The sequence below is a fragment of the Lactuca virosa genome, chromosome 4 (assembly GCF_052849685.1).
Source record: "Lactuca virosa cultivar CGN04683 chromosome 4, Lactuca_virosa_CGN04683_v6, whole genome shotgun sequence".
Lineage (NCBI taxonomy): Eukaryota > Viridiplantae > Streptophyta > Magnoliopsida > Asterales > Asteraceae > Lactuca > Lactuca virosa.
The window spans coordinates 19,470,331-19,497,898 of record NC_136429.1 but is presented as its reverse complement, the minus strand read 5'-3'; the positions used below and the strand labels follow the sequence as shown (position 1 = coordinate 19,497,898).

Sequence of the window (27,568 nt, the reverse complement as noted above, 5' to 3'; positions counted from 1 at the left end):
TGAATAAAATACAATTCTTCGGAAATGCTTTGATAAAGTATTTATCATGTATTTTCTGGGAACAAATTCCGCAACATTTTTATTAAAAGGGTACTTTGATTTTTATAAAGCATAAACAAAATCAGTCTTTTCTGGCCGTGAAATTGGGGATGTCACACTCGGCGAGTTGATTCAGGAACTCGGCGAGCAGGAGGATCTTGTCCCTTTTCTGATTATGCTAGGACTCGGCGATTCTGAGGACGACTCGACGAGTTAGTTCGACGAATCGCGATAACAAGTACCTGGGGAACTCGGCGAGTCAAGTCGCGATTCCAGGGTTCTGAGTTCTAGGACTCGACGAGTCACAAGGCTGACTCGGCGAGTCTGGTCAACGTGGAAAGTTGACCTTGACCAGGATGTTGACCTTGATTATGGGTAGAATGGTCATTTTACCCTAAGCATAGTTATCAGTTTCTGAGTAAGTGTCATTATGAAATTTATAGCCGGAGAGTTACCGGAGCAGTAGAAAGGGGTTTCTCACTCAGATTTTCAGCAGTCCGTCTTGCGAGGTGAGTTTCCCTTCAGTAGGAACGGGTATAAGGCATCAAGGCCGGCCCGTAGTATGATATGTTAGTAGTCGAGTGTGGGTGGGTCCCGTACCTCGCAGTTTAGTTTGATTATGGATATATATATCTGACTGTTAGAATTAGTTATACTTGTTGTCTGTGTGATACTTGTATGTTTGTTTAGTGGCTGAGTGTGGGCGGGGACCGTATCTCGCAGTAGATGAGTGTGGGCGGGGCCCGTATCTCATAGTAGCCGAGTGTGGGCGGGGCCCGTATCTCGAAGTGGCTGAGTGTGGGCGGGGCCCGTATCTCAGAGTCAGCGGAGTGTGGGCGGGGTCCGTATCTCCATGAGTGTGGGCGGGGCCTGTAGCTCTTAGTTGCATGTTATATGTGTACGGTATGTGGTAGTTTGGGGAACTCACTAAGCTTCGTGCTTACAACTTTCAGTTTTGGTTTCAGGTACTTCCACTGGCAATGGGAAGGGCTCGGGATAATCGCATGGCACACACCACAGTCTTCAGCCTGGGAGTTTTACTCTGATATTTTGATATGAGATTTTGACATGTGACAGATATTATGATATTATATGATACATGATACACGGTTTTATTTGTGAGTATGGATGATTGATGGTTTTAATAATGATTTGAAAACGGAATTTTTGGACCGTATTTTTGGAATGTTTCACAATACTTGTTGCAAGTGAATATCATCACTGGTCTCAACATATGGAAATATATTTAAAAAGAATTGGTAAGGAAGTTTGGAGATCCGTGCAAAAAGGACCACATGTACCTGTCCTTACTCCCATTGTCACCGATGAAACTCAAACCAGACTTGGAGGCGGTCAAGCTGTCATGGCCAGACCTACCAACGATGATATTGAGAATATGGAGAAAGATGAAATTGCTTTCTATCAAATCTCTTGTGGAATTACTCCTGACAGTTTTGATCTTATTATTATTAACTGTAAATTAGCAAAATAAATTTAGGATGTTCTTAATGAAGGAACAGAGCAAGCACAAGATAATAAGCCGACCCACTGCACTGAATGAATTCAACAACTTTAAAGCTCTCCCTGGTGAAAGTCTTGATGATTCCTTCAAAAGATTCAAGCTCATCGTCACCAAACTCTCGAATACACGCATCACTCGAAGTGATCATGAAACAAATATGCAGTTCCTGAATGGTTTAGGAAAGCAGTGAACCATGGCAAAGATGATAGTTCAAGGTGACAGCAAAATCAAAACTCTATCATTGTACAAACTCCATGGTGAACTACAATCTCAAGATTCTACGGTGATGAAAGACTACATGGATCTAGGTGGACCACTCACATTGGTAGTCTATTTGGTTATTGTGTTGCCAACAGTCTATAGCCTCATGTCCTGGATGGCTTCACAGTTGGCACATGGGGTGTCTACGGCTAGAGTCAATGTTGCGAGTGGAGGTGGTAACACTAGAATTGTGGTTTGTTGTCGATGATTTGACAGTGGGATTGTAATGGGAGGAGGACCTGGTTGAGGAACGATTTGTGGTAAAAACTAAGGAGCCAGAAACAGGGGTTGCAGCTGAAGGAAGAACTTGGGCATGCCAATTTTGGTCATGTTTAATTTGAGCTTCTTCTTGTAAGAGGAACCCGACTAGATCATCAACTGATACGTTATCTGATTTCATCATGAAAACAGTGGAAAATGAAGCTTAAGATGAATCAAGACCTGCTAGAATATAACTGATTAAGTCTTCTTCCAGAATGTAATAATCACTCTCGGCAAGAGAGTCTATAATAGACCTCTGTCACACCTTACCCGGCCGCTGGCGGAAATGCCGAGTAGTGATGGTACATAGATTTCCCAAATCACAGAGCGCCAATCATAACTATCTATTTAAACGAAAACCTATATGTCTTCAAGCTAATGACCCTTATCTTAATCTTTACTCCATCTTAGGAGCACATGCGATTTTTGAAAACATCAACTTGATGTTAGTGAGTTCACAGGTTTTGAGGTAAAGGTATAATAAACTCTTTTGAAAACTTTTTAGAAATCTTTATATTTCTTAATTTTCTAGCTTCCTATGTTATTATCTTTATTAATCCTAATTTACTATCTTTGCAGGATATCCATGATTCTATCTTATTATCTTTTAGGATGTTTAACGATCATATCTTATTATCTATTAGGATATCCAACGATCCTATTTCATTATCTTTTAGGATATCTAACGGTCTTATCTTATTATCTTTTAGGATATCTAACGATCTTATCTTATTATCTTTTAGGATATTTATCTAATCCTAACGTATTTTATTTACTATTTCTAAGGCGTCCATAATGATAGTCGGATCTCTAAGGTGTTTGTAATGTATTACCATGAGCCACCATCATCGACGCTGTTTGACTAATAATTGGCCTGCCATAACGATCCATCAGATGTTGAATAGTGAATAATAAGAAAGTTATCATGTCGGAATTGTAGCTAGCAATCGCAGGTGAGGGATGTCAACCCTTGTATAGATCTATATATATTTTTCTATCTCTCGCAAGATTAACGATTATAGGTACCGGGGAAGCCGAATTTAATCAAGGCTATTGGATGAATATTAACAGCTCACTAACGCATTAACATTAGGTAATTATCTTTTATCTTTTATGTTTTATCTTTCCTATAACTATCACAATATAAACCATTTACCTTATATTTGATAATTAGAACCTTGTGATCTCATAATTATTTTGTGTGTGTGTATGTGTCTATATATATATATATATATATATATATATATATATATATATATATATATATATACACCCTAATTATGGTTATTTGAAAATAGGATATTTAGGCAGAATAACAATTAGGTACGGTGCATATCCTTATATTTGACCAACATAACTTCTACGTATTATGTTATCCTAGGGATTTGGCCATTATAACATCTATGTATTATCTCTTCCTAGACTATCGGGCATCATAACTCTTATGCATAATATTATAGCTTACAAGTAGGCATAGTATCTATAGCTATATTATCCTAAGACTTTAAGCTTTATAAAATGATTTGATATTTATAGATATAAATATATTTTGATAAAACCATTTGATAAGTATGTATTCCCCCTGGTAAAACATTTAAAATAGTGAAATTGGGTCCGTGAACTCACTCTAGTAGCATATTCTGAAGCATCCAAGCCATTGCATTTGAAGCTTCGCGCCATTGAGAGGACTTCCGAAATAGCTTGATAGATATAGTGAGTGTTTGGGATGAGAAAATTATAAAGTGAGCACCTCTATTTGTAGTGGTTGTGTGTGAGACGCACTTCATGCGCGACGTGCACTTGCTTCGTGGCTCCCTACTGAGTTTGTCACGTGTCACACTTCTGATGGTCCATGTCTCCCTAATCTCGACGAATTTGGGTGTCAGACGTGCGCAATGGTCATGACGCGCACTTGGCATGCACCTCTAAATCTTTTATAAAAATTCACATCTTCCTTATATGATTCTTGTTTCTTACGCTCTTTATATATTTGTGTAACTCTCTACTATTACTACAACTTTCCTTAAGGTCACGTTGCCAAATTTTGACTTTCATTTTTAACCCATATTTTATATTTTTCTAAAAATCGTATCTTCTTCATACGAACTTCGTTTTTGACTTTTTTCTTTTCAAAGTCCTTATCTCTCGGGTTACTACGATTTTTTTTCTTTTTGTGACATTAGCCGAAACTCAACTGATTTCTTTTATGTTATTTCGATGTTAATAGTGTTATTAACGCGGTTGATTTTTTTATCTTTTATAAAATCATAACTCCTCCAATCGGAGTCAGATATTTACAATGATTATATCATCGGGATCACCTTGTTGTGTACTTTCTAAATACACTGAACATTATTAAAGGTGATATAACTCTTTGGTCACTCATTTTGACCATATTATTATCATTTAACTGATCATATTTTCCTTCAATATGAAAAGTTATATCATTATCATCGGTTGATATTAATCTCTAATGACGATTAGTGACAGTTCCCAATTGTCACAACCTCTTACGATTAATGTAGTCGATCATCGAGAGGGATCCATTGGATATAGTTTGGAGTTTGGCGTTCATCACCATAAGCAGTAATTGTCTCGATCAAGCTTAATGTTGATCGGAGAAAGTTGAAAAGTGATGGCACCGGAAGTGGAAGTTGCGTGTGCCAAGAGAGAAGCGCCGGAAAAAGCCACTAGAGAGCAGCAAGAGGCAAGAATCCAAGAAAAAAAATTTATACGGCTCTTGATACCATATAAGATGTCTAATTGAACATCTTGCTTTGATTATTATTAATATTATTATTATTATAAGGCCCATGAAATCTATCCTGTTCTTCAATCGTTTCTTCATTCTTGTTGGTGCCGAGTTCATACAGATAAGTTTCTCAACATAAAGTCTCCATCTTTGATGATCGAATCTGTTTTAGGTGGTGACTCGTGATGGTGGAAGGTGGTGACTCCGGTGTTCAATATGACCAAGGTAAAATAAATTCTTGAAATATGAATTGAGATTTCAAATTTACAACCGTTACAAATGTAAATTTAGCCGTTTTGAAACAAAATTATGGAAATAAGTGAATGTCTCTTACCAATTTATAACTTTCCCTAATTATTACAAAAAAAAAATTTAAAAATTAGCCGTTATGAATCCAAAGGTTTTACTACAAAATCCCAAGATGAAAACCAAATCTGTGATTAAATTTGTTCAAAGATATCAATATATGAGTTCCAATCGATGTGCTGTTTGCAAATATTTTAGGCGAAGATGTCCTTCAAATTGCATTTTCTCACCATATTTCCCTCCAAATAACCCTCAAAGATTCACTTGTGTTCATAGAATCTATGGCGCCAGCAACATCGGGAAGATGCTCGAGGTGACAATCTTAAACATAATCTTGTTCATATCGTAAATTTTTAATGTCATTTGTCAAAAAGAAAATCTAACTTTTTGTACATGGTTTTAACTTTTAATTAGGAATTAGCTGTGGAAGATCGTGCAATCGCTGTGGAGACGGTGTATTATGAGGCTAAGTGTAGAGTACAGGATCCGGTGTATGGGTGTGCAGGATTAATACCATGGTTGCAACAAGAATTAAATATCGCACAAAGTGAATTAGCAAAAACTCGAGCCCAAATTGCACTTGTTTCTGCTAATTATGTTGCATTTCAACAAAATGATGTTGATGATGATCCTTGTAATTCTTGGTTTTCATAGAAATTGTTTATAGTTTTGAGCTTTTGAAATATCATTGTACTTTCACTAAAACATCCTACTTTCATTTCTTTTATTACATCTACATCATTGTTCTTTCATTTTTTTTTATCATCAAGATATCCTAGTTTGAAAAATCTACCTAGTTATAGCATTGTATATGGATGACATTGCTATAATTAAGTAGATTTTTCAAACTATAATGTTGTAATATGAAGAAATGAAAGTAAGATGCTATAGTAAAGAAACCAACAAAAATACATTTTTATTTCTTGCGTTTTAACACTTTTTTTATAAATCTTTTGTGAATTGTGAATGAATCTCTTGATAAGTAGGATGCAATTTCTTTTTGATGTATTATTTTCTTTGTTAGCTTCTTGCTAGTTTGTTTTTAATAAAATTTTGCCGTTCTTAAAAAAATTTAAAAAAAAAATTCTTACCAAATTTGTTATATCTTGTTAAACCAATAATAAAAAAATTGATTGTTAAATACCACAAAAACAATAATAATAATAATAACAATAACAATAATAATAATTTGATATTTTGTTAAATACCACAAATTTTAGTAATTTAATCACTTGATAAGTAAATGTCCCACCCCACCACGTTGAGATCCCTTCTGTTCAACGAATCATTCTCTTCTTCTTCTTAGACCATTTTCAACCCATCTCCATTTTTCCCCCATAAATTGAGTAAAAAATGGAGTAAACAGTGTTTCATCTCCAACCCTACTCCATTTTCTACCCCATTTTTTACCCAAAAAAGTATATTCTTAGAATATTCAATTTTTATAACTTGTATATATTATCAAATACACCCCTATACTAATTAAACTCTATATTTATGATTAATTAATATAAATTAGTATATAACATGATATTATAAATATTAAATATTGCATTTAAATTATAATTAGTAAATACAATAAACTAGAAATATATAAAATAAAAATTAGAGGGAGTAAAATTGACAACAAAACTTCACCTCCATTTTTGGAGATATGAATAGTATTCCCCCATATATGGGGGAATACTATTCATATCTCCAAAAATGGAGGTGAAAATGGGGTAGAGTTGGAGAAGAATGGGGGAAGAAATGGGGTGAAAAATGGAGTTTGGGGGTGGGTTGGAGATGCCCTTAGAGCTGCTGAAACCCTAAATTTGACTCTGAGAACATACGTCTCAATTCCCTGTTACTTTTCAATATCAATCTCATAATTTCACCTGATCTTTTTTGTTTTATTGTTCCATTTCCGATTCTACCACATCCGGTTGTTAGTATCTTCCATCGTATTTCCGTCTCTCTGTATTTGGATTTTGGCGCGAATTTTCGGTTGTCCCAAATAGCTATGGAATTTATAAATTTATCAAATGAATTGTGTGTGCCGGCTATATTTTGGATTTTACATGATGTTTGAAGCTCTAGTGGTTGCCTTCTTCATAGCAAGATGAAGATATTATGAATTTGGTTCTGAAGAGAAACATCAAAGAGTTCTTCTCCAACAAAGCTCTTCAAGCTGTCGTCATCATCATCCTTTTCACTGTATGCTTATTTATCGTCTTTTCATTTTTATGTAATACATTACTTGTGCACAGTATGCTATTTTTGCTTATATGATTTACTGAATTCTGAGGAGAATTATAATAGCTTCTTTGAACATATGTCTTTATGAAAGCGATTGTAGATGATAGATCATTACGTTATTGGTGACTTGTTAGATGATCTTTGATGTCAAGGAAGAAAAAAGTTCATTACCAAATTATGCTAGTAATAAGTTACTAGCATGTAATTTGGTATAAGTTCATTACTTATCTATGGTCATTACTTATCTTTCTTGAGTGATTGTTATAAGTTCATATCAAATTATGGAGGTCCTATCACCTATCTATAACAATTCTAACATGACATGTAAATTGTAATTACCACCATTGTTTTAAGTTGATATGAAGTTATTGGGCTTTGGGCTTGGATATTCATTACCAAAACCACTTTTGCTCTTTTTAGCCCTTTATTTATAAGGTTAAAGTTGAAATTGTCCAACTCTAACTATTTGCATTTTCCTAGAATGGTCACTATTCTTAAACAAAAGTTTTTTTTTTGTACAATTATTACCGGTTATATAGCAGGTTTAGCTATAGCCAATCATAATGGTATAGAGAGGACATTTTTTGTTGAGGGACTTTAGGTGTAAAAACAAGATAATGATCATATTCGGATAAATACAAATCCTTTTTTTTTTCATATATATAAAAAAGTTACCAGGCATATTTTAACTTTAGTTATTTGTTGTGGTATAAGAACACCTGTCTATTAACCCCATTCAACGAACCACTATTGTCAAAAATCAAAATGATGAGTTATTATTCTATCTTGTGGGGGCAAATGGGTCTTATCTTCTTTTTTATGTTATATTGTTACTAGAACAATAGGGTCAAATCATTATCCATGTTAGCATAGTAGTTAGTACAATAAACAACCATCAAATCAATTTCAATTATCACATAAATGTCTCGTGGTCCAATTTCCAAAACCCACAAATAGAAAGTTACAGGCTTTAAACTCTATGAGCTGTTCTGATTTAAGATCTGAATGACTGATAACTGTAGGAGGGAACCTGTTTCAGCCACGTGTCATTCGTTCATTGAATAAAAAGGCTGCGACATCTATCACCAGGGATCATCCACTCACTATCTTTCCATATTTTTCTATATGCCTAATGCAGTAATAATGCCTATGTATATATTTTAGCCATATAAATTTCTATTTTTTGTTAAAAAAAAGTAAATCTTGAAAATTTTAAGTTTGTCACTAAAAAAGTTTAAATCATGCATGAAATAGGAAATAATTGTATACACATGAAACTCCTGTTGAAGTGTTTGTGGGCCTGTCTTTTTTCACATGCAAGAATACATATATACATGATTCATAGCAAAAGACATTCTGTCCCATGATGAATAATTGTATACATGTATATATATATATATATATATATATATATATATATATATATATATATATATATATATATATATATATATATATATATATATATATATATTCGTATCTGAGTTGTCATAAATGTCTTGTAAATTCCTACCACCAAACAAAATACCCAGTTACAATTTTCACATGTTTAACTTTTTTCATCAAAAATATATATTTTAACAAATAAAAACATTATCTTTGTACCTTATTGCACTTCTATATCAATATCTAAAGTTTAGATAACTCTTTGACTTCATAAAAACATTATCTTTATTGTATCTTGTTGCAAAATTTATAGAAACAACCATCTTTCACTTTCCAAATGGCAAGAGTTTCCATCAGGGACCACTTTCTGTATCACTATTAATTCATCCATGACAGAAATTCCTTTTTTTTGGCCTTATAAACTCAAGAATTCCACAATTAGGGGTGGTAGCTAAATGTCCACTTCTTTATTTCAGATAAATACAATCTTTTTTTTTTTTTTTTAATTTCATTATTCCAATTCCTTTTGCAAATTTCCAACTTCTTGTTTCACGCTTTTATTGTTTTACTCAGTAAACATCAACCAATAACCACAAATAAAGATTTGGTTTTAGATTGTGTTTCATGTTCTAGATTATTCTTATCCCAATGCTAGGGCTACAATTATTCTGTCAGTATGGAGACTGTTTAACTTCATCTGGTTCACTTCACTAAATCATATCATATGCCAATCATTTCATTCTATATATATATTCAATTATCCTATGCATTTTGCTTACCCAACAACTAGACAACAATCATTGCCATTTTATTTTATTTCATTTTAGATCTGATAATTCCACTGTAAACTGAACCAGTTCGTGAATCTAACCTTACACATGGAGTCGGTGTTTCTTTATACAAACATGTCACAAATATAATTTTTTTTTTTAACTTTAGGATAACGCATAGTGGCACCCACAGTGCATAAATTTATATGGTTGATGAATTAATGTTTGATCAGGAAATTCAACCACCAGTGTTTATAGTGTCCAGTTATTATATATGCTATAAAAAAAACTTGGTACTTTAATGTACTAAGAGACAAGTAGGTAGTGTACTATTGTTTATGCATGAAGTACTAAAACGAAACTCATCTCCATTCATTAAAAAATAAATACTTTGGACAAGAAAATCTTTAAACACTGATATGTAACTTTTAAACAACACAAATGTAATGTACTACTCGATCCCTATTGCTGTTGAATGTACATGTGGTGTGAAGCACGCGTCGGCTTGCTCTCCGTTTGAAATTTCATAATCGTCCCGACAGAATCCAACCGGCCCTTTGTGCCGCCTGTAACCGCCGCCTTGTCACCGCCACTAACCACCACGCGTTCTCCGGCGACTCTAACGGATTTATGATTTGTACAACCGGAAAGAATCCCGGTTCCTTTAATCACTCGTTCCATATGAGTCTTTGAATTAGTCCGTGTGGTGTCCTCGTAATCGGATATAATCGAGAATCCTGTCACACTGGCGGTGACAACACTCCATGCAATGCTGGCCTCACTCGGGGCGTACCCGTTTGGAAGTGTTGCATTGCTTGACCTCCCATTTGAAACTTGTCGTGCAAGAAACGAGTTATTCCCATTAGTTGAAAAGCTTTCGATTTCAAATAAATCCGAGCTCGCGTCACTTCCCGCATCGTTGTTTTCCCCGATGTTTTCGGCTCTCGGTGTCACTCCATCCCAATTCAACATAGTTAACTTCCTCTCCAAGCTAAATGATTTCTTCCCCTTTTCCAAAACCGGTGAACCGAAGGCTTCCGATGAGTTTCTTCTTGTTTTCACATGAGTGATGTCACCTTCTTCGACTTCCGGTGGTGTGCTGGTTTTGGCGGGTGGGAAAGCGTTCAAGACAGGGAACACGAAGGAATCTTCTTTCTTCGTGTTCGCTTTGTCGTCAGTGAAACCGCCAGCGAATTTCGCTGACGGTTTCGGGAGTTCTTTAACAAGAACTTTCTTTTCAGTAATTTTAACTGACGCCTTGTCATTGCAGTTGCAACCAAGGGAGTTTAGTAAACTCTTTACACGGGTGGGTTTCTCCTTTTGAGACTTGGGAATCCTTCGGTTACCATTGTTAACCAAAAGACCGGTTCGGCTATTCCAACTGGATTCAGACCGAACACTTGGAGTTGCGGATCCGGTTTTTGGTTTAGTTGGTTCTTCGTCGTCTTTTACTATTTTTCCCTTTGGATGATGGTTTGGAGGGTTGATGGAGTGAGGAGTTCTTGGAAGTTGTTCATCCATGGCTCCTTTGAAGTATTTTTCGGCCCCGAAAATCCCGATTTCTCCATCTTCTACTTTCTTTTTTTGAGTACTTGGGAGAGTAAGCTTGAGCACCGTAGGGTTTTCGTTCATGTAAGATGAAAATGATGCATCTATGCGATCAACATTGTTTCCAAACAAAGAAACCCTTTTCTCCGATGCTATCATGTTCGTATAACACAACGAGAAACAATAGAACACCCACCAAAAAAAGAAAGTTTATTTGCAAGAATGATGGATCAAGACCCAAAGAGAGGGTTTAAGAACAAATGAACGAAAAAAGATAGTTTTTTTCTTGCAAGAAAAGAGGGTTATATGAGTTGGTGGTGGATGTTAAAGTATTGTGTTTATGAAGGGTTAGAAAAGTGGTTTTGGAAGTGGAAGGAAGTATGGGGGTGATGAAGAGGAGGGGGGCCATTTGTTGTATAAATAGGGAGAGTTGTGTTATGGAGATGGCTTGAGTGATTGAGTTGGTAAAGAAGCCAATTGCATGTGCATATGCTTCTTACACTTTTCACTCTTTTGACACTTTGTTCCCCTTAAAAATATTATTATTTTTTCTTTTAGAACCTTGCGAGTGTCATCATCTTTGTCCAGATTTCTAAAAAAGATCGAGTTGGATTAAGCTCGAAATTCCAAAATATGGCTTGATGTTGAAATAAACTAGAGATTTTCAGTTCAAATCATGTATAATGATTTACAAAGAACGTGAAATAATTAATATCCATAAAGTTTCATTCCTTTTTGTATGTTTAAAGCCTCTTTAGCTATTAATGACATGATGCTATCCTTTCATTTGGCTCATAGTGTATGTCTTACACGGCACAAATTGTATGATAATATATATAGAGGTTGCACTGATGCAATTAAGTTGAAACTCTAGAAGTAATTAACTTGAAAAAAATAGCAAAAATACCAATTAAGTTGAAACTCTATAAATAATTAAATAGAAAAAATAGCAACCGTAGTCAGAATTGTGGGTCTAAGATTATTTTATTATTATTTTTTTTTGGAAGTACAAATCTACTTTTACTCTTAAACTATTCGTAAATTCACCTATGTATTATGGGTCTCAGAATTTTTTTGGGGACCGCAAATCTACTTTACTTTTAAACTACTTCTAAATCCACTTATGTCTCTAACGAGACTTGAACATTCGACCTCAAGAAGGAAGGACAACATTGGATACCGATGGACTAGAAGCCATTTGGTAAGTTTATATAAAATCGTTTAATATTTAATATAGATAAACTAGAAATATATTGAATTCTATATTTTGGTGATATTTGGTATTGAGATAAATTATGAATAGTTTATTGTTGAAGTCGGTGATTTATGATGTTTTGAACTTGTTTTTTTAAATTCTTGCGGAGTCGAAAGTCCATAGAACTTCATATTACAACAATATAGTACGGTGTACCAAAATGTATTTTATAATAATATAAAAAATATGTACTCTATAACGATATAAAATAAAAATGGATTTTCAGGCCGAAAATATGTTAGACTAAACAAATTTATGTTATTATGTAGATAAAAAGAATACGGTCTCAATGATATATTATGATTTATACCGAGTAGACGAGTATTACTTAAGAAAACCTATGATAGAAAATCATAGCAACAAATTTGATTAATTAAAAAAAAAATTGTCTAAGATATTATTATTAAAGTATTACTCATGCATCGGAAATTGTTGATGTTAAATAGAAGTACACGACAATATGTCCATGTATGTAGTTGTTAAATGATCTTAACTTTCCATTTGCAAACAAAATTGAAGTACTAACCCAAAAGGTATAGAATGACTTAGGAGAGTTGGTTATTTTTGTGCACGCAAACAACCGTATATATGAATTATGATAGTTCGTACATCAACTCGATGTCACTTTAAACTTACAATAATAACAATATGGCCCATGCATAGAATTAACATCAATTTTGATGTCTTTTTTGCGTCCTTGCCGACGAAAAAACTTTAATTTCATGGTACTATCTTTATATGATTAATGATTGATTATTACACCAATCTTATCAGTATATTAGACAAATGTTACTGTTTGGTTGATGATGTTTAAACGACTCTATTTCCATTTGCCATTACATTTTGTGGTGTTTATTCCACATCTTTTTGGCACCGTGAATCATGAATGTTCACGATTAATCAAAAAAATCCAAGGATTTCGTAAGATATTCTCTTCTTTGTTTTTTTTTTTTTTTTTTTTTTTTTTTTTTTATAATCAATAAAAACTTTTGATTTTTATGATCACTAGTACATTTTCGTCAAATTATTTCTATTTTCATCCGATCCTATATATGTACATAGCTAGCTAGATCCGTCTTCCTTATCCACTAGTGAATAGTGATTGCTTTATACGAACACAACCCAATAAGTCATAGATAGATATCCCATTTGTATCAAACAGTTCCCCTTTTGTGTACATATGAATGTTATGTTATGTCACAACTCACAACCACTGTGTAAGAAAATGACTATTTTAACCTTTAGCTCTCTCACTTTTCAATGTTAATACACAACAAACAAAAAAAAAGGGGGTAAATTAAATTAAGTGAAGGAATTTTTTTAAAAAAAAAAATTATGTTGTCGTGTTGTTTTGATTGTCGACTGCCCAATATCTTTTAACGGCTATGAGTATTTTTTCCGGAACCAATGGCCCGTCTTCATGATCCGCTAATTTTGTGTCCCATCTTAGTGACGTGGCTATGTTCTTCACCTTCATAATTACATCCACTTCATCACGTATTATAACAGCCCCTTCTGGCCTTAAGATCCGATCCATTTCCAACAAAATGTCTTCAAAATCACATCTACATTTAATAAATATAAATACAATTAATGAAGGAAAGAAAAAAATAATAAATAATAGTAATAATAAAACTTTGGTATACCTGTCATTGTACAAATTGAATAAACCATTGGCATGAATGAGATCATATGTGCGTGGGTACGTCGAAAACGCTTCACACCTACAATATTATATTATATTATTAATTAGTTAATGCTTTTCTAATTTAATAATCTAATTTTAATTTTTAAATGATTTGTAGAGTATACCAGTCGTGATATATGCCAATAAGGCCACGTTCGTAAATAACTCCAAGAGTATTTGTCTCAGCGATATTCGGAACAACATTCATAACCCACAACTTAAAGGAATGAATCGCAGCTGCAAAACCTCCCAAACCAGCATTCATATCCATTACATTCCGATACCTTCCGGAATCAATCATTCCATTCATCCGTTTATAACCATTCACATGTTTCTTCCATTTTTTACCATCCTCCATATATTTCTCAACCGACACACCCGGAATCGACCCGCTAACAATCCTCGGTGGGACCGCATCATAAAGTCGTTCAGGAAACGCCACGTAATCACCTCCACTTCCAGCACTCACACATGTTTCCATTTTCTTGTACCTATAATATAAAAAAAATTATAATTTTTTTTGTTGAATTTGTTGGGATGCAAAGTTTTCCATTTGATGATGACTTGAAGGTTTCACCCTTTTATGACATGTGTGGAATTCAAGCCATGTGACTTATGGATTGAGCTTCCTTATATATACTAGTTTAGTATTCTTTGTAGGTTGAGAGAGTTCACATTTTGTATAAATGAGTAGATTAGTTTTAGAGAAAGTTTTGTAGGAGCAAGAACATGTTACTACAAATTTTGTTCTAGTCCATTTTATCTATACAATTGTGCTTAAACGTTAATTCGTTTCTTTCGATTATGCACTTCTACATTCCGCAATGTCAAATCAAAACTTCATGTTCTAACAGAATTGAAGAATTAATAAATAAAATAAAATGTTTTTTTACCAAACGTCATCGGGATCGTTGGAGCAGAATTGGATCCCGGGGGTGTTTTCGGTGGGCCGACATGATTCAGTGTTTGATTTTTTTTGCCAAATGGCCATTTCGCCCTTTTCGGATATTTTCTCCCAACAAAGAAGCTTAGCAATGGATTCAATCTTGAGTTGCTCTTCTTCTAGATCTTCTAAAGTACGTTGCCATGATTTGTAGTTGTTTTTCCAATTAATTGGAGGACCCGAAAGTACCCAGTACCCACCCGGTCTAAGAACCCGGTCAACTTCCATCATGTACTTTCCATCTGCATCAACAAATACCAATGTACATTAGTACTTTGAAAAATCTACGTAATTAATTAAAACAGTAAAAAATTAAAAATTGTCTTCACCATTTGAACCCCATGGAATCAAACAGCGGGAGCAATGAGCCATGTCAAAAGCCTTAGAAGGATAAGGCATTTTAATGGAACCAAGAACGCCAATGACAGCTGGCACCCCTCTTTCAAGAGCAAATTGAACTTGTGCTTCATGGTTATCTCTAGGTGCAAATGACATAGCTATCACATTTCTCTTCCATAGATATGCACCAAAACTTGCAACCTAAAATCAACAACAAATATATATATATATATATATATATATATATATATATATAATATAAATTTAAAAACCCCAACATTTAGAAAGATTTGAATATTAAACACACATACCCCACAACCGGTGTCAAGTGCAGTTCTCACAGTCCCATTATCAATGGGTATCACAGAAGCAAGTTGATCAATGTAAGCATCAGCTCCTTGAGGAAACTGTGTGCCTCCACCTGGGAATCTAAACACGTTGCCTTCATACTGAATCCAATTTTGAATAGCTTTTTCAACTGTTAATGCCTTGTATGGTGCATTTGCATAAGGAACATAATCACGACTTTTAGGCCATGAAAATGGTGTCACGTATCCTTGTGGTGCAGGAACAAGACACTTCAACTTTTCTTCTTGTGGAGGACAGTGTCTTTCTCGATAGATCATGTCGTTTCGTGGGAACTTCATTGCTCGTTTTTGATCTTGACATGGTGTGTAATCTGTGAAGTTAGCATCGCATGCTGGGAAATCTAGGGTTTGTGATGTTGAATCGTTGTCAATGGTCCCAGCGTGGTGAGTCTCGAAGTTTAGATTTGGGATCGAGTTGCAGTTTGTATTACTGGTTTTTGTTATATCCATGACTAGCAAGTCTCCTTTCCCGAATCCATTCCTCTGCCATCGCCCAAATAGATAGAAGAAACCACACAAACTGGCGATGATGAATATATAAACGAAGCTCCGGCTTCTGTTGTCTCCTGAATTCAGCTTTGTTGCCATGGCGCCTGATCAAAAGGTTCACCGGAAAATTCGTTCAGGATAAACAATGAATACGTCAAATGAAAAAAAAAAAAAAAAAAAAAAAAAAAAAAAAAAAAAAAGATAGGTGGTTGACTTATAGATCATGAAATACAACGATTCCATCTGAGTTAGGGTTCCTTAATCGTAATGGAAATACTTACAAATTCCTAAAGCAAACAAAAACACTGGAACAGAGTGCAGCAGATAGAAGATCGTAAGTGTATAACTAATAACTAATAAGCACGTAATTCACCAAACTATACACACATAGAGCTTGATTCGAATAGTAAAACACACGAAAATTTTCAAAAACTTCAACATCTTCAACGTTAGTGACTCCGATTTCAAAAATTGGCGCAATAATACTGGATAACAATCAATTCGAAGAGTTGAAATGAAGAAGAATACATGTATCTACGTACCAGTTTGATGAGAGGACTGAAATTAACCGATGTTATGAGGGATTAAGCTGAAGCAGCCGCATGAACTTCTGCAAATTACCTCTAAATTGCAGATTTGAATAAAAACAAATGGATTATGGATTTGAGGGGTGCCGGCCTTATGTAGATCACTCTCTCGCTCGCTTGTAAATATTTAATAACAAAAAAGTTGAGGACTGCAACGTAGTCGCACGACGGTGTTGAATGTATATAAAAAAATTCAAAAAATATAATATATATAGTTGTGAGGGTGAGAATGATGAAGGAAGTGCGTTGCTCATGGCTATCGTAACGAATATGGTAATATTCCATGCTGTGTTTCGAGCGTCGAAAGGAAAACCAAAAGTCGTCGTGTCAGTGGGACCCGAGCCTGCATTTGGGTCCGGATATTTGGATCCAAATACTATATTCTCAACTAATTTTATGTCTCATATTGTAGTGTACTCATACGATGCACTGACAAAGATTTGTTTCGTTTCAGCAATTAGTTTTCAGCTGGCAATTAGTTTCGTTTTGCAAACGTCAAATTGTTTCTTTTCGGTGTGTAGTTTCCTTCCGGTTAAGCATATAAACTGCAACGATCCGGACCGAAACCGGAAAAATCGAAAACTGAATAAGCTATAAACTAAGAACCGAATACCAATAACCAGTTTCGGTTCCACTTTGGTAGGATTTGGTTCTATTAAGAAACTTTTAACTATTTTTTAAAATGACTTATCTTAAACTTTAGAAAAAGTTGAAGATCTTTTTTTTTTTTTGGATTTGTCCTTTTCTTTTATAAAAGTTAGTTGACGTTACATTTTTTATTTTTTATAATTCAAATAAATAATACATTTAAAAAATAATGAAATAGTATGTATAAATATATGAATATACCTTATGTTAATTTATATTTTTATATAGTAGTTATTATAAATAGTATTCATAAGAAATTTTAAATCATATAAATATATTGATGTATCTAAGGGTCTGTTTGGTTGGCAGGATTGGAATGGAATTCGAGGGAAAATGATTCCAATTCTCTCGAATTCCTGCGTTTGGTTCAACTTTTAGAGAAGGAAATGGATTCCTAAATGAGAAAACATTCTTTCAATGGAGGGAAAATACTTTCCTCACCAACAGGATGTAATCAATTCTTTGTTAACATGGAAAGTTAAAATTTACCATTATACCCACCAAACCATTCTAATCTTCTTCTCCAAACCACATCGTCTTCTGCAATCTTCCACTAGGTCGTCGTCTTCTCCAATCTTCCGCCAGGTTAGTGAATCGATGCCGTTATCTTTCACTCTCGCTATCTCTCACTGTGGTCATGTACCAGGTTTTGAACGTTTCGTACCCAAACGGGGTACAGAGTTGATCCCAACGCCATGCGAAACGCTCTCTGGCACGACTCCTTGTCGATCCGAGCAATCAACCGGTACGATGAAGGGAACGCGTTTCTGTAGAATTGGATTGCAGCAATTCGTCGATTGGGTCGGCGATTGCAAAAAAAAATTGGCGATTGGATCACCAATTGGGCGATTGGGCGGGAATGGTGATGTCGATTCCAAAAAGTAACGATTCAGAAAAAAAAACGCTTCGACAATTGGTTTGATTCCTCGATACCAGGTACGATTTGCTTATTAAATCAGGCCCCTATCACCACAAACTTGATCTTCTTCAATTAGATGATTCTTGAATTCCACTGTAACATCGACTTCCATTAATACACTTGCCGATTTCTGCTTTTCTTCTCTTCTTCTCTTCTACTGTTATTCTATTAGTTATAAAGAATGGTTTTTGGCAATGGCAAGGCTAGTATTCATGTATCAAATAGTGAAACAGAACCACAGGAAAAGTGTTCTTCCTGTTCTTGCTGGAAAAGTGGAAATCAATGTTTTTTTTTTTTTTTGCTTGCTTGTTTAGAAACAGCAATATCTTTAAAAATTGATTGTGTAGTTTTAGTCTTTTAGATATACTTGCTGGAAATTACATTACACCTTCAATACGATATGATTTTGTATGAACATGATAAATTCATGTGATTAAGCAAAATAGACAAAAGGGCAGTTCAGTCATTTTTCATGAATTCTAATTCCATTTCCTGCAAACCAAACAGGATCTGGAATTAATTCCAATTCCATTTCCTACCAACCAAACAGCACATGGAATTAGATTCCAATTCCTGACAGATTCATTTTCTAATTCCAATTCCAATTCCTTCATCAACATTCCGCGAACCAAACAGCACCTAAGATTTCAATTAATAACATAAAATGATAAAATGTTGGTGCTACATAGAGATGCTTCTGGTGTGCCTTTTTTTGCTAGCGAAATAAGTTTGTGTTTCATTTTTGTTCTTTAAATTTTGTAAAAATATTGTGTTGGTAAAGAAAAAAGTGCAAATAAATTCAGAACTTTAAAGAGAACAAAGGTAATAAAAAAAGGAAAAGTGGTGTCACACCATTAATAGCATCCAACTTTGGAAATTACGGAAATGGTGCCGTTGGCAAAATTTTGCAATCTCAATTTAAAAAAAAAAAAGTTACACTTCCGTCCTTAAGTTTGGACTTAGTTAAGGAAATGGTCTCTAATGACATTTTTACCCTTTGTTCCCAAAACAACACCCCAACTAAGGATGTCAAAAAGTCTTGTGGGACCGCGTCCCCGTGTGTCCCCGGTCCTGTATGGAAGTATTTATTTAAAAAAATCCAGGGGCAGAGGTGGGGGCAAGGTTAACCTCCGTTTTAATTTCGGGGGAGATCACGGGGATGGGTAGTCTCGTCCAGAAACCTCCATGTGAGTCCCGTTAATAAATTATATATATTTACATATATTAATTATATAAATATAATAAACAATAACGTTCTTAGTCACGGGATTCACCAAAGTAGTCACAATCCACGTTTCGAACGACCCAATCCCAAACGTAGTATGATTGCGTACCAATCGCCGAGAGAAACGCCATGTGGTGCGTCTTGCTTGCGATCCCACCAATTTTCTAAATTGATATCTGAAACGTGAAATTGGCGAATCAGATTGCACAGAAACGCGATTGGGATCAACAATTTTGGTTTTGGAACGCCAATCTGTGAAATTGGCGGGAAATTGATTTCATCTGGGACAAGTTGTCGACGCTTGATTTCTTCATTCCATTCCTCGATTCCATGTTAGATGTTTGGACTTCCACATATGATTCTTCTAATTAATTTTGATAATTATATAATAGACATGCCCGTTATCCAATATCATCGGTTCACCATTCTACATTCTTATGTTATTTTGAGCCCTCATACGCTCTCTTCTATTTTGTTTCTTTATTGCTTTTCATCTTTGAAAATGGTTGTTAGTAAGTCTTTTAAGTGTTAACTTAAAAGTTCTATTTTTAAATATAAAATTGTTTATAAGTAAACATGCATTTTTGTTTTTAAGTTAACAATTGCTGGAATTATGTTTTGAACATGTGTACACCGTATCAGAATATATGGTACATTGTACCAAGACGCATCGATTACCGAAATGAACCTACCCCAACCGTATCCGATACATCCTAACAGGCGAACCGCGTTCCCGATCCTCGTTCCTGCACCGGAGTGTACCGCGAACTATGTGACTATGATAACATGATTTTAACCTACCAAAATTCAACAAAAAACATGTTCTTAAGTTTTTTTGTAACATGTAAAATTCTGCTATAAGTAACTAATTGTTACCCGAAAAATAGTTTCTTTTAGACCAAAGAAGGTAGCCCAAAATCAATCAGGGGCATGGGCGGGGGTAATAAGGGGAATTCAAGGGCGGGGGCGGGGATGTAACCCTCGTCCCATTTTTCCCCTGTTGACATCCGTAACCCCAACCCACCCCTCTCTTCCACACTTCCACTTCTTTCCATATACCAACTGTTCTCATCCTTCTTTCCCTACAATTATACCTCCCAACATCAATGCCTATGAAAGGAAGTATAGAAAAGAATAGTAAGTGTAACACTCGGGTTTCAGATTTACTTCATTATTCGGGGCTGCGGCCTAATCTTCAGTGGGCATGAGGCCTAGGGCCTTGGGAAAGGAAGGAATTGGCCTTTTTGGGTGTGGGTGGTATGGTTTAAGTGATCCAGGTGTTCAATTGTGTCTTCGGAGGTCAAGGGTATAATCATAATTTTGTATTTCGGGTCTTATGGAATTTGGGTTTTCTTTGGGAGGTTTTAAGGCTTGGGTGTGTTGTTAGAAGCGTAGGGCTTCTCGCCACCTTTCCGTGGATATAAGGTTCGTTGGAAACGGACCTAAGATGAGGAAGTTATGACATTTTTAAGATTGCGGCAGAAATGGTCCTTATTGGAAAAGGTTTGCAATTAAATCCTATACGCGCATCGCGAGGTAGGCACGTGCCTGGGCGAGTGCGCCCAACGTAAGCTAGGGGTACACCCAACGTAATGGTCAGAGTGCCAAACCCTAGTTTTTAGGGTTTATGCACTATATAAACATCTTTATGAGCTCAAGGCTCTTTCCTTTCTTAGCCCCCATTGCATTCTAGTCTCATTTCGGAAACCCTAATCCCATTTTGAGTGTTTGAGTGATCTAAGTGTGCTTTTTGGTATGTTCTTGCTCATTTCCATGAAGAGGGTGTTGGTGCTAGCTTGTGGATTCAATGGAGGACGCTTCAATCATAATTATCATATAAAGGTAAAAAAAATCATATTCAATTATCACCGTCATGCTTTTGTTATATTGTGTATTATAACATCGTATTATTGTTCTTTGGAATATCTACCCAATTATAATACTGTACTTTCAACTTATCTTATTAGGACACAATACTTTGAAACTACCTTACAACCATTACTTTTATAGCAACATGCTATTTAATTTTCATATATATGGAAATTTACTTTTTTTACGATTCTGTTTAAATTTTTTTGAAAATACAATGCTATTTTTTTGCTTTTTACAAAAACACTGATGAAAATGAAAGTATAGCTACCTTCTTCTACCATTTCCATTTACTAGCTCTTTTTTTGGTCCTGGTGCACGAGGTTCTTTTTGAATTTGCATTTAAACTTTTATAGTCTATAGTTTGTTGAAGCAGTGTTATGTATTTTGTATGCATATGTGTTTTTTCTTTTTTTTTTTTTTTTTTTTTTTTTTTTGTTGTTAAAGTTTACAAAAATGAATGCCATATCATTTCTTTTAAGTTTTGCTTCGTTGTGCTAAGGAAATCTATTTTAGCTTTTTGATTACAAACTATTTGCCATTATGATGAATGTAATAGTTTTAGCATCGATGTTTTTTGGCAATGTACCAACGTTAAAAAAACCTATTCTAGCAATTTGATTACAAATTATTTGTCATTACAAATCACACACCATTCAAACCCAAAGTGAAGCACATGATTTTTTTACTAGTTTCATATTAAACTCGTATATATTTTTATCACTTGTTACATTTATAATGAGCAAATAGTTAGCCATATTACTTATAAGGTGTTTTAAAGTTTGAATTATAAATTTAAATAACTTCCAAACCACATAAAACTCACAATCCGTTCACACCAAACCATACCGCATAACATGGTTTAGAACATTCACGGTACGATTTGCGATTTATAAAAATCTAAAATCACCGGTTTGCAGTTTTGACTTTAAATCGGCACCTGCAATTTATACATTGAAAATATATAGGAGAATAGTCTATGATAGTATCACAATCATATCTGTTACAGTAAATCATAAATTTTTAACCAAAACTAATTTACATAAGTTACTCGTGATTAGAAACTATCAAAGAAAAATAGAAATTACATTTTCTTGTTGTAGAAGAGCCCAGCATTAGTAGATCCGATGGGCCTTAGGCCCATTCGCACAGACCTATCTATTCTAAACCCTAATGATATTTGTTCGCTTCACCTCACTGCTTTTGCAGGTTTATTTTTCGCATCGTCTCCATTGAGCAGGTTTGAAGCTTTTCTTCCCTCTTTCGCTCAGTTAATATCTCAGCTTTGTTTCTTTATGTAATTTACATGTATATATTGTTCCGTCTTTGGATTTTGGCCTCATTTAGATTGATCTATTGGTTATTTTGATCGTTATAGCTGTTAATTCTTAGAATTTGTTCTTTCTGCGTCGATGCTTTATCTTTTTTTTTTACTCCACAGATATCGTTAATTCGGTATATATGTCATTCTCTTAAGAAAATTGATGTGTTATCTCTTCGATGCCTAAAATCACTTTTTTTAAGCTCTCCATGGTCGTGTGTTTGTTCTGAATAATTTTATATGCATGTTATTTGTTTACAAACTAGACTTTCGATTTTATAATGTTAAACGGTTCTTTTGAGGTGTATCTTCTTTTAGCTATCAATCTAGTTTCAGAAGATCTACAATTCATTAGAATTTCATTGTTGCAATCTAACAGTATTATGATGATAATTTTGTACTCGAAGAGCATGCGCATGAATTTTAAAGTTTGGCAAATACATTTCTGAAAGGTTTCCGCCCAATGTTGATTACGAGTTTTTTTATGTAATATATTACCTTTTAAATGAGCAATAACTCAACAAGTGTGTTTCAGATCACATATCAAGTATAAATCACTCCCAACGAACACACATATGTATACACATGCATATATCATCAATCCAAGTTTATAATCCCAAACTGATTGATTTTTTTTTGTTGTAACATTCACAATATGATGAACTCTTGGAGGAAACTAATGTGATTTCCCTTCATAAGTTTACTTTGCTTCCTGAAATTGTTTTCTACAGAATAATAAGTGTTTCTGTAGCTCCATTGAACCATAACATTTTTGTTTTCAACATCAACTTATTCAGCAGCTGAGAAGGAGAGAGAGAGAGCAACAAGCAATTGACATAGACAACAATGGTGCACGTCTCGTTTTACCGCAACTGTAACTCATCTTTTACCCTTCTTTTCACTCCCTTTTATACAAATTCAAGCATAATTGACATATAAGAATATGATAATAACAAGATCCAAAAATGTTTTTTAGATGGGAAAACTTTCAAGAAACCCCGTCGTCCATACGAGAAGGAAAGATTAGATGCTGAACTGAAGCTTGTTGGAGAATATGGGCTTAGATGCAAAAGAGAGCTTTGGAGGGTTCAATATGCACTCAGCAGAATCCGTAATGCTGCAAGAATGCTTCTGACCCTTGAAGAAAAGGACCCACGTAGGATCTTTGAAGGTGAAGCCCTTATGAGAAGGATGAACAGATATGGGCTGTTGGATGAGAGCCAAAACAAGCTAGATTACGTTCTTGCCCTTACTGTTGAAAACTTTCTTGAACGTCGATTACAGACACTTGTCTTCAAAACTGGAATGGCCAAATCCATCCACCATGCTAGAGTTCTCATCAAGCAAAGGCACATCAGGTATGTAATTAAATAAAATTCTTGATGTATATATTGGTCATTTCAGTTAGAGTTTACTGAAATTTTTAGGTAGTGTTTGGTAATGATGGGATTAGGGAAGGACTGGAATTGTCAATGACATTAATTCTTAATAATCGTCAATGACACTAATTTTTTTATAAGTTTTTGGGTTTTATGCAGAAAAGTCACATTATTTTGGGAAAGTTTTTGATGAAGTACTAAATCTTTTTTTTTTGAACAGAAAAGTCTCATTATTTTGGGAAAATCATGTAATCTGTCATTTCTGTTAAATTAAAAAAAAAAAGACTTTTTCGTTAGTTTGGGCAAAATATTAAATAATCAGGATTTTTCTGTTAAAAAAAAGATTTAGGACTTTATCAAAAAAATTTCCAAAATAATGGGACTTTTCTGCATAAAACCCTAAATTTTTAGGGTTGATCTTATAAAAAAAACCTTATATTTTATGTTTTTTGTGGATTAAACCTCAACTTCAGTTTTTTCGTGAAAAGACCTTGCTTTTTTTCATTTTTTCCGATCTGGCCCTTTTAGTCATTTTTGATTTTTCCTAAAGAAGTTGTAAAATGTGAGGGATAAACTAAAGAAGTTGAGGATTTATTTTAAAACATTTAGAAGGGTGGTGTTTTTTTTCGGTTAAAGAAGACAAAGTTGAGGGGTTTTTTTTCGGAAGAATGAAAAAATTTGAGGTTTTTTTGTAAAAAAGATAAAGATGAGGTTTACTCTGGAAAAAAACTCAAAATATAAGGTCTTTTAAGAGATTAACCAAGTTTTTTTTATACTTCAACTAATTAATTTATTTTTATTTTTCAAAAACAATTAAATTTATTTATTTTATTACAATCATAAGATTCTCATGGTATTTAATTTATTATTTCTGTAGATAGTTTTTTTATAAAATGATAAAGACCTTTATTTGACAATTTGAAATGTTATACATTTTAAACAAAATGAAAAATGTTGATATGCAATTTATTTAGAGATATATTTCATTTAACTAAAGTTCATTTCATTTAACTAAAGTTCATTTTTCAACACTGTTAAAAATTCTAATCATACATATCAAAACAACATGTTTGAATGACTCAATTCATCAATTCTGTTACCACTCATTCAATTCCATTCCATTTGTTTGTGATTCCATTCCACCATAATACAGGGTGGGAAGGCAAGTGGTGAATGTTCCATCATTCATGGTGCGTGTTGACTCCCAGAAGCATATTGACTTTTCTCTCACCAGTCCCTTTGGAGGCGGGCGACCTGGCAGAGTCAAGCGAAAGAACCAAAAGGCGGCTGCCAAGAAGGCGTCAGGTGGGGACGCTGACGAGGATGATGAAGAGTGATGACATGTCATCATGTTTCATCTTTTTACTATCTTGTCAACATGGTTTATTTTGATATTTTTCAGAACCTCTAAACATAGCAAGTTTTTTATTTGATAATATGGATATTATGCAATCAAGTAAGTGTCTCAAGGGTGACGAAACATTAAAACTTTATGCTTATTTTTGTGACATTGTTTTTATTAATCAAGTAAACCTAAAGCCAAGTGTCCCTTTAATCTTAAAAGACAGAATGACTTAATTGGTTAAGTAAAAAGTCTACTTAATGTAAAAGATACTAACCCCTTATCTGTTTGTCATCCTTGTTTTCTTTCTACTTCTTTGATTTAATGTAAAAATGTTGGCTTAATGTCAGATTTGTTTTTTGGAACGCAAGTGTAAAATGGTTATTTAGTTAACAAGGAAAAGAAACAACCACTAACTAAGTTGGACAACAGAAAAGTAGTTAAGTTACTTGTCGAGTTTAAAAAATTAAAATCTTTTTTTTACTTGATGGCTGAATGGCTTTAAAGTGATTATGAGAATAAGTTTTCTACGAGCTGTTGTATAGTCAAACACAACTTTTGATTATTAGTTTGAATCATTATGTTTTGTCCACATCAGCTTATTACTAAATACAATTTTGTTTTAGAATAAAAATACCTATTCTTTGAAGGTGTATCAAAGAGTTTCACAAAATTGACCATTGACCATATTAGGAGCTTTCATATTGTTAAACAATCATAATTTTTTGAACTTCGAAAACAACCCATACGTCTGAAAACAAGGAAAAACCATAATAATAAATTAAGAAGCACCTCAAGAAAACAAGGAAAAACCATAATAATAAATTAATAATAATAATGTTGCAAAGAATGCCCATTAGCCAACAAAAAGGCCACAAGAATCTGCTAAAAAACAATTGGCATATAGTTGGTCCATGGTTCGTTAAGCAATTAACAAATTGACATTTCATTTTCTATACACACGTTTATTTACGAAGTGGTTTTATATCAATCCACATATTGTTCCAAGACATTAATTTAATCTTAAAGTGTAACAGTGTAACATTCTTTGTAATGAATGAATCCTTGGATCAAACTTAATCCCTAATAATTGACCATATATCTTGGGAACAAAAGTCGTCTCAATACAAGTTTTGAAACAAAAGCCACCAGAAGCTTTCGGAGTTTTGAAACAAAACCTTGCTTGCCTAAGTTCACAAAAAAATGGAGGAGAAGAACCGAGGAAGCGATTTATGCAAATTAATCTCTTGGTATTGAGCCTATATATTCTTGTGTTTGGTTTGCAAATATTCTTTCATATTCCCTTTACCATTATATTTGTGTCTAGTGTTCGTGGTGACTATTTCAAACTTACAAACTTGGTTGTATAATTCATGGTGGTTATTTTATTTAAAAATCCACTAAAATTTTCAGAAGCACCCTTCACTTTATGTCGAATATCAAAGATAATTTAATTTATTCGATTACAAAATTTATGTGTCTTGTCCAACTTGATATTCATTACTTTGATAAGTAACTTCACTTTAAGAAAATGCCTTACTATTGTTTGTTAGAGGATAATGTGCAAATATTCATTTCTTGCCATATATTTTCTGCAACCTGTTTTGTTAAACTACTTGGAATAAAGTCATGATATGATAGCTTGCTACATATTATTGACTTTTTGATCAAAATTGAAAGAAATGTGCGATTGGGGAGTTGTGTGCTTTAGGTGAAGAGTTTCAACATTTGAATAAGTCTTGTATTGACTAATATTTTCAAATGTTGGTTACTAAAATTTGTGTTTATTTGCTAACATACTTCTTCACCTACTTTTTTTTTCGCTGTTTTTGTGTTTGAGATAAGATTCTTTACGATTAGTGATTACTTGTGTTTAGTGTGAGCAACTTGTTGATTAATTGATATATTTTCCTACTTGAGCATTCATGTTAAAACACATTTTCTGGTTAAAAAACGATGTGATTTGTTTGGCTAAACAAATTGGTTTGCTGTTTGATTGGTTTCTTGATTATTTGGAAAACTATTTTATCAATCATCCATATTAATTCTATGACTCAATTGAGAAAAGCAATTATGTGTTCAGATTCTTTCGATTGACATCCACATGTTGATTT

At 34.0% G+C, this 27,568-nt stretch overlaps 3 protein-coding genes across 5 annotated transcripts; 1 reads left to right on the top strand and 2 right to left on the bottom strand.

Moving 5' to 3' along the window:
• Positions 1 to 9,886: 9,886 nt before the first annotated feature.
• Positions 9,887 to 11,497, bottom strand: LOC145169472 (protein PHYTOCHROME KINASE SUBSTRATE 1-like). The gene has a single exon (XM_079088024.1). The coding sequence runs from the start codon at positions 11,240 to 11,242 to the stop codon at positions 9,998 to 10,000; it is 1,245 nt and encodes a 414-aa protein (XP_078944150.1). The 5' UTR covers positions 11,243 to 11,497; the 3' UTR covers positions 9,887 to 9,997.
• A 1,947-nt stretch (positions 11,498 to 13,444) lies between these two features.
• On the bottom strand, positions 13,445 to 16,897 carry LOC145169470 (putative methyltransferase PMT2). The gene is made up of 7 exons (XM_079088023.1): positions 16,707 to 16,897; positions 15,619 to 16,268; positions 15,298 to 15,508; positions 14,919 to 15,210; positions 14,151 to 14,516; positions 13,985 to 14,062; positions 13,445 to 13,903 (listed from the first exon to the last, which is right to left on the bottom strand). The coding sequence occupies exons 2-7, from the start codon at positions 16,261 to 16,263 to the stop codon at positions 13,672 to 13,674; spliced, it is 1,824 nt and encodes a 607-aa protein (XP_078944149.1). The 5' UTR covers positions 16,264 to 16,268; positions 16,707 to 16,897; the 3' UTR covers positions 13,445 to 13,671.
• Positions 16,898 to 22,565: 5,668 nt separating this feature from the next.
• LOC145169469 (small ribosomal subunit protein uS4y) lies at positions 22,566 to 25,655 on the top strand. 3 transcript variants are annotated; one of them, XM_079088020.1, is made up of 4 exons: positions 22,566 to 22,652; positions 23,531 to 23,607; positions 23,710 to 24,091; positions 25,266 to 25,655. In XM_079088020.1, the coding sequence occupies exons 2-4, from the start codon at positions 23,580 to 23,582 to the stop codon at positions 25,447 to 25,449; spliced, it is 594 nt and encodes a 197-aa protein (XP_078944146.1). In that variant the 5' UTR covers positions 22,566 to 22,652; positions 23,531 to 23,579; the 3' UTR covers positions 25,450 to 25,655. The 3 variants fall into 3 exon arrangements, with proteins under 3 accessions (XP_078944146.1, XP_078944147.1, XP_078944148.1); XM_079088021.1 differs by having other exon boundaries at positions 22,595 to 22,652; positions 23,534 to 23,607; XM_079088022.1 differs by lacking the exon at positions 22,566 to 22,652 and adding an exon at positions 22,656 to 22,682.
• The last annotated feature ends 1,913 nt before the right edge of the window (positions 25,656 to 27,568 follow it).

Bases quoted from the DNA above. Each gene is read 5' to 3' on its own strand.
- LOC145169472 (XM_079088024.1), bottom strand. From the start codon at position 11,242: ATGATAGCATCGGAGAAAAGGGTTTCTTTGTTTGGAAACAATGTTGAT.
- LOC145169470 (XM_079088023.1), bottom strand. From the start codon at position 16,263: ATGGCAACAAAGCTGAATTCAGGAGACAACAGAAGCCGGAGCTTCGTT. The intron at 15,509-15,618 runs GTATGTGTGTTT...TGTTGATTTTAG, and splicing joins CACTTGACACCGGTTGTGGG to GTTGCAAGTTTTGGTGCATA. The intron at 14,517-14,918 runs GTAAAAAAACAT...TTTATATTATAG, and splicing joins AACGATCCCGATGACGTTTG to GTACAAGAAAATGGAAACAT.
- LOC145169469 (XM_079088020.1), top strand. From the start codon at position 23,580: ATGGTGCACGTCTCGTTTTACCGCAACT. The intron at 23,608-23,709 runs GTAACTCATCTT...AATGTTTTTTAG, and splicing joins CGTCTCGTTTTACCGCAACT to ATGGGAAAACTTTCAAGAAA. The intron at 24,092-25,265 runs GTATGTAATTAA...ACCATAATACAG, and splicing joins ATCAAGCAAAGGCACATCAG to GGTGGGAAGGCAAGTGGTGA.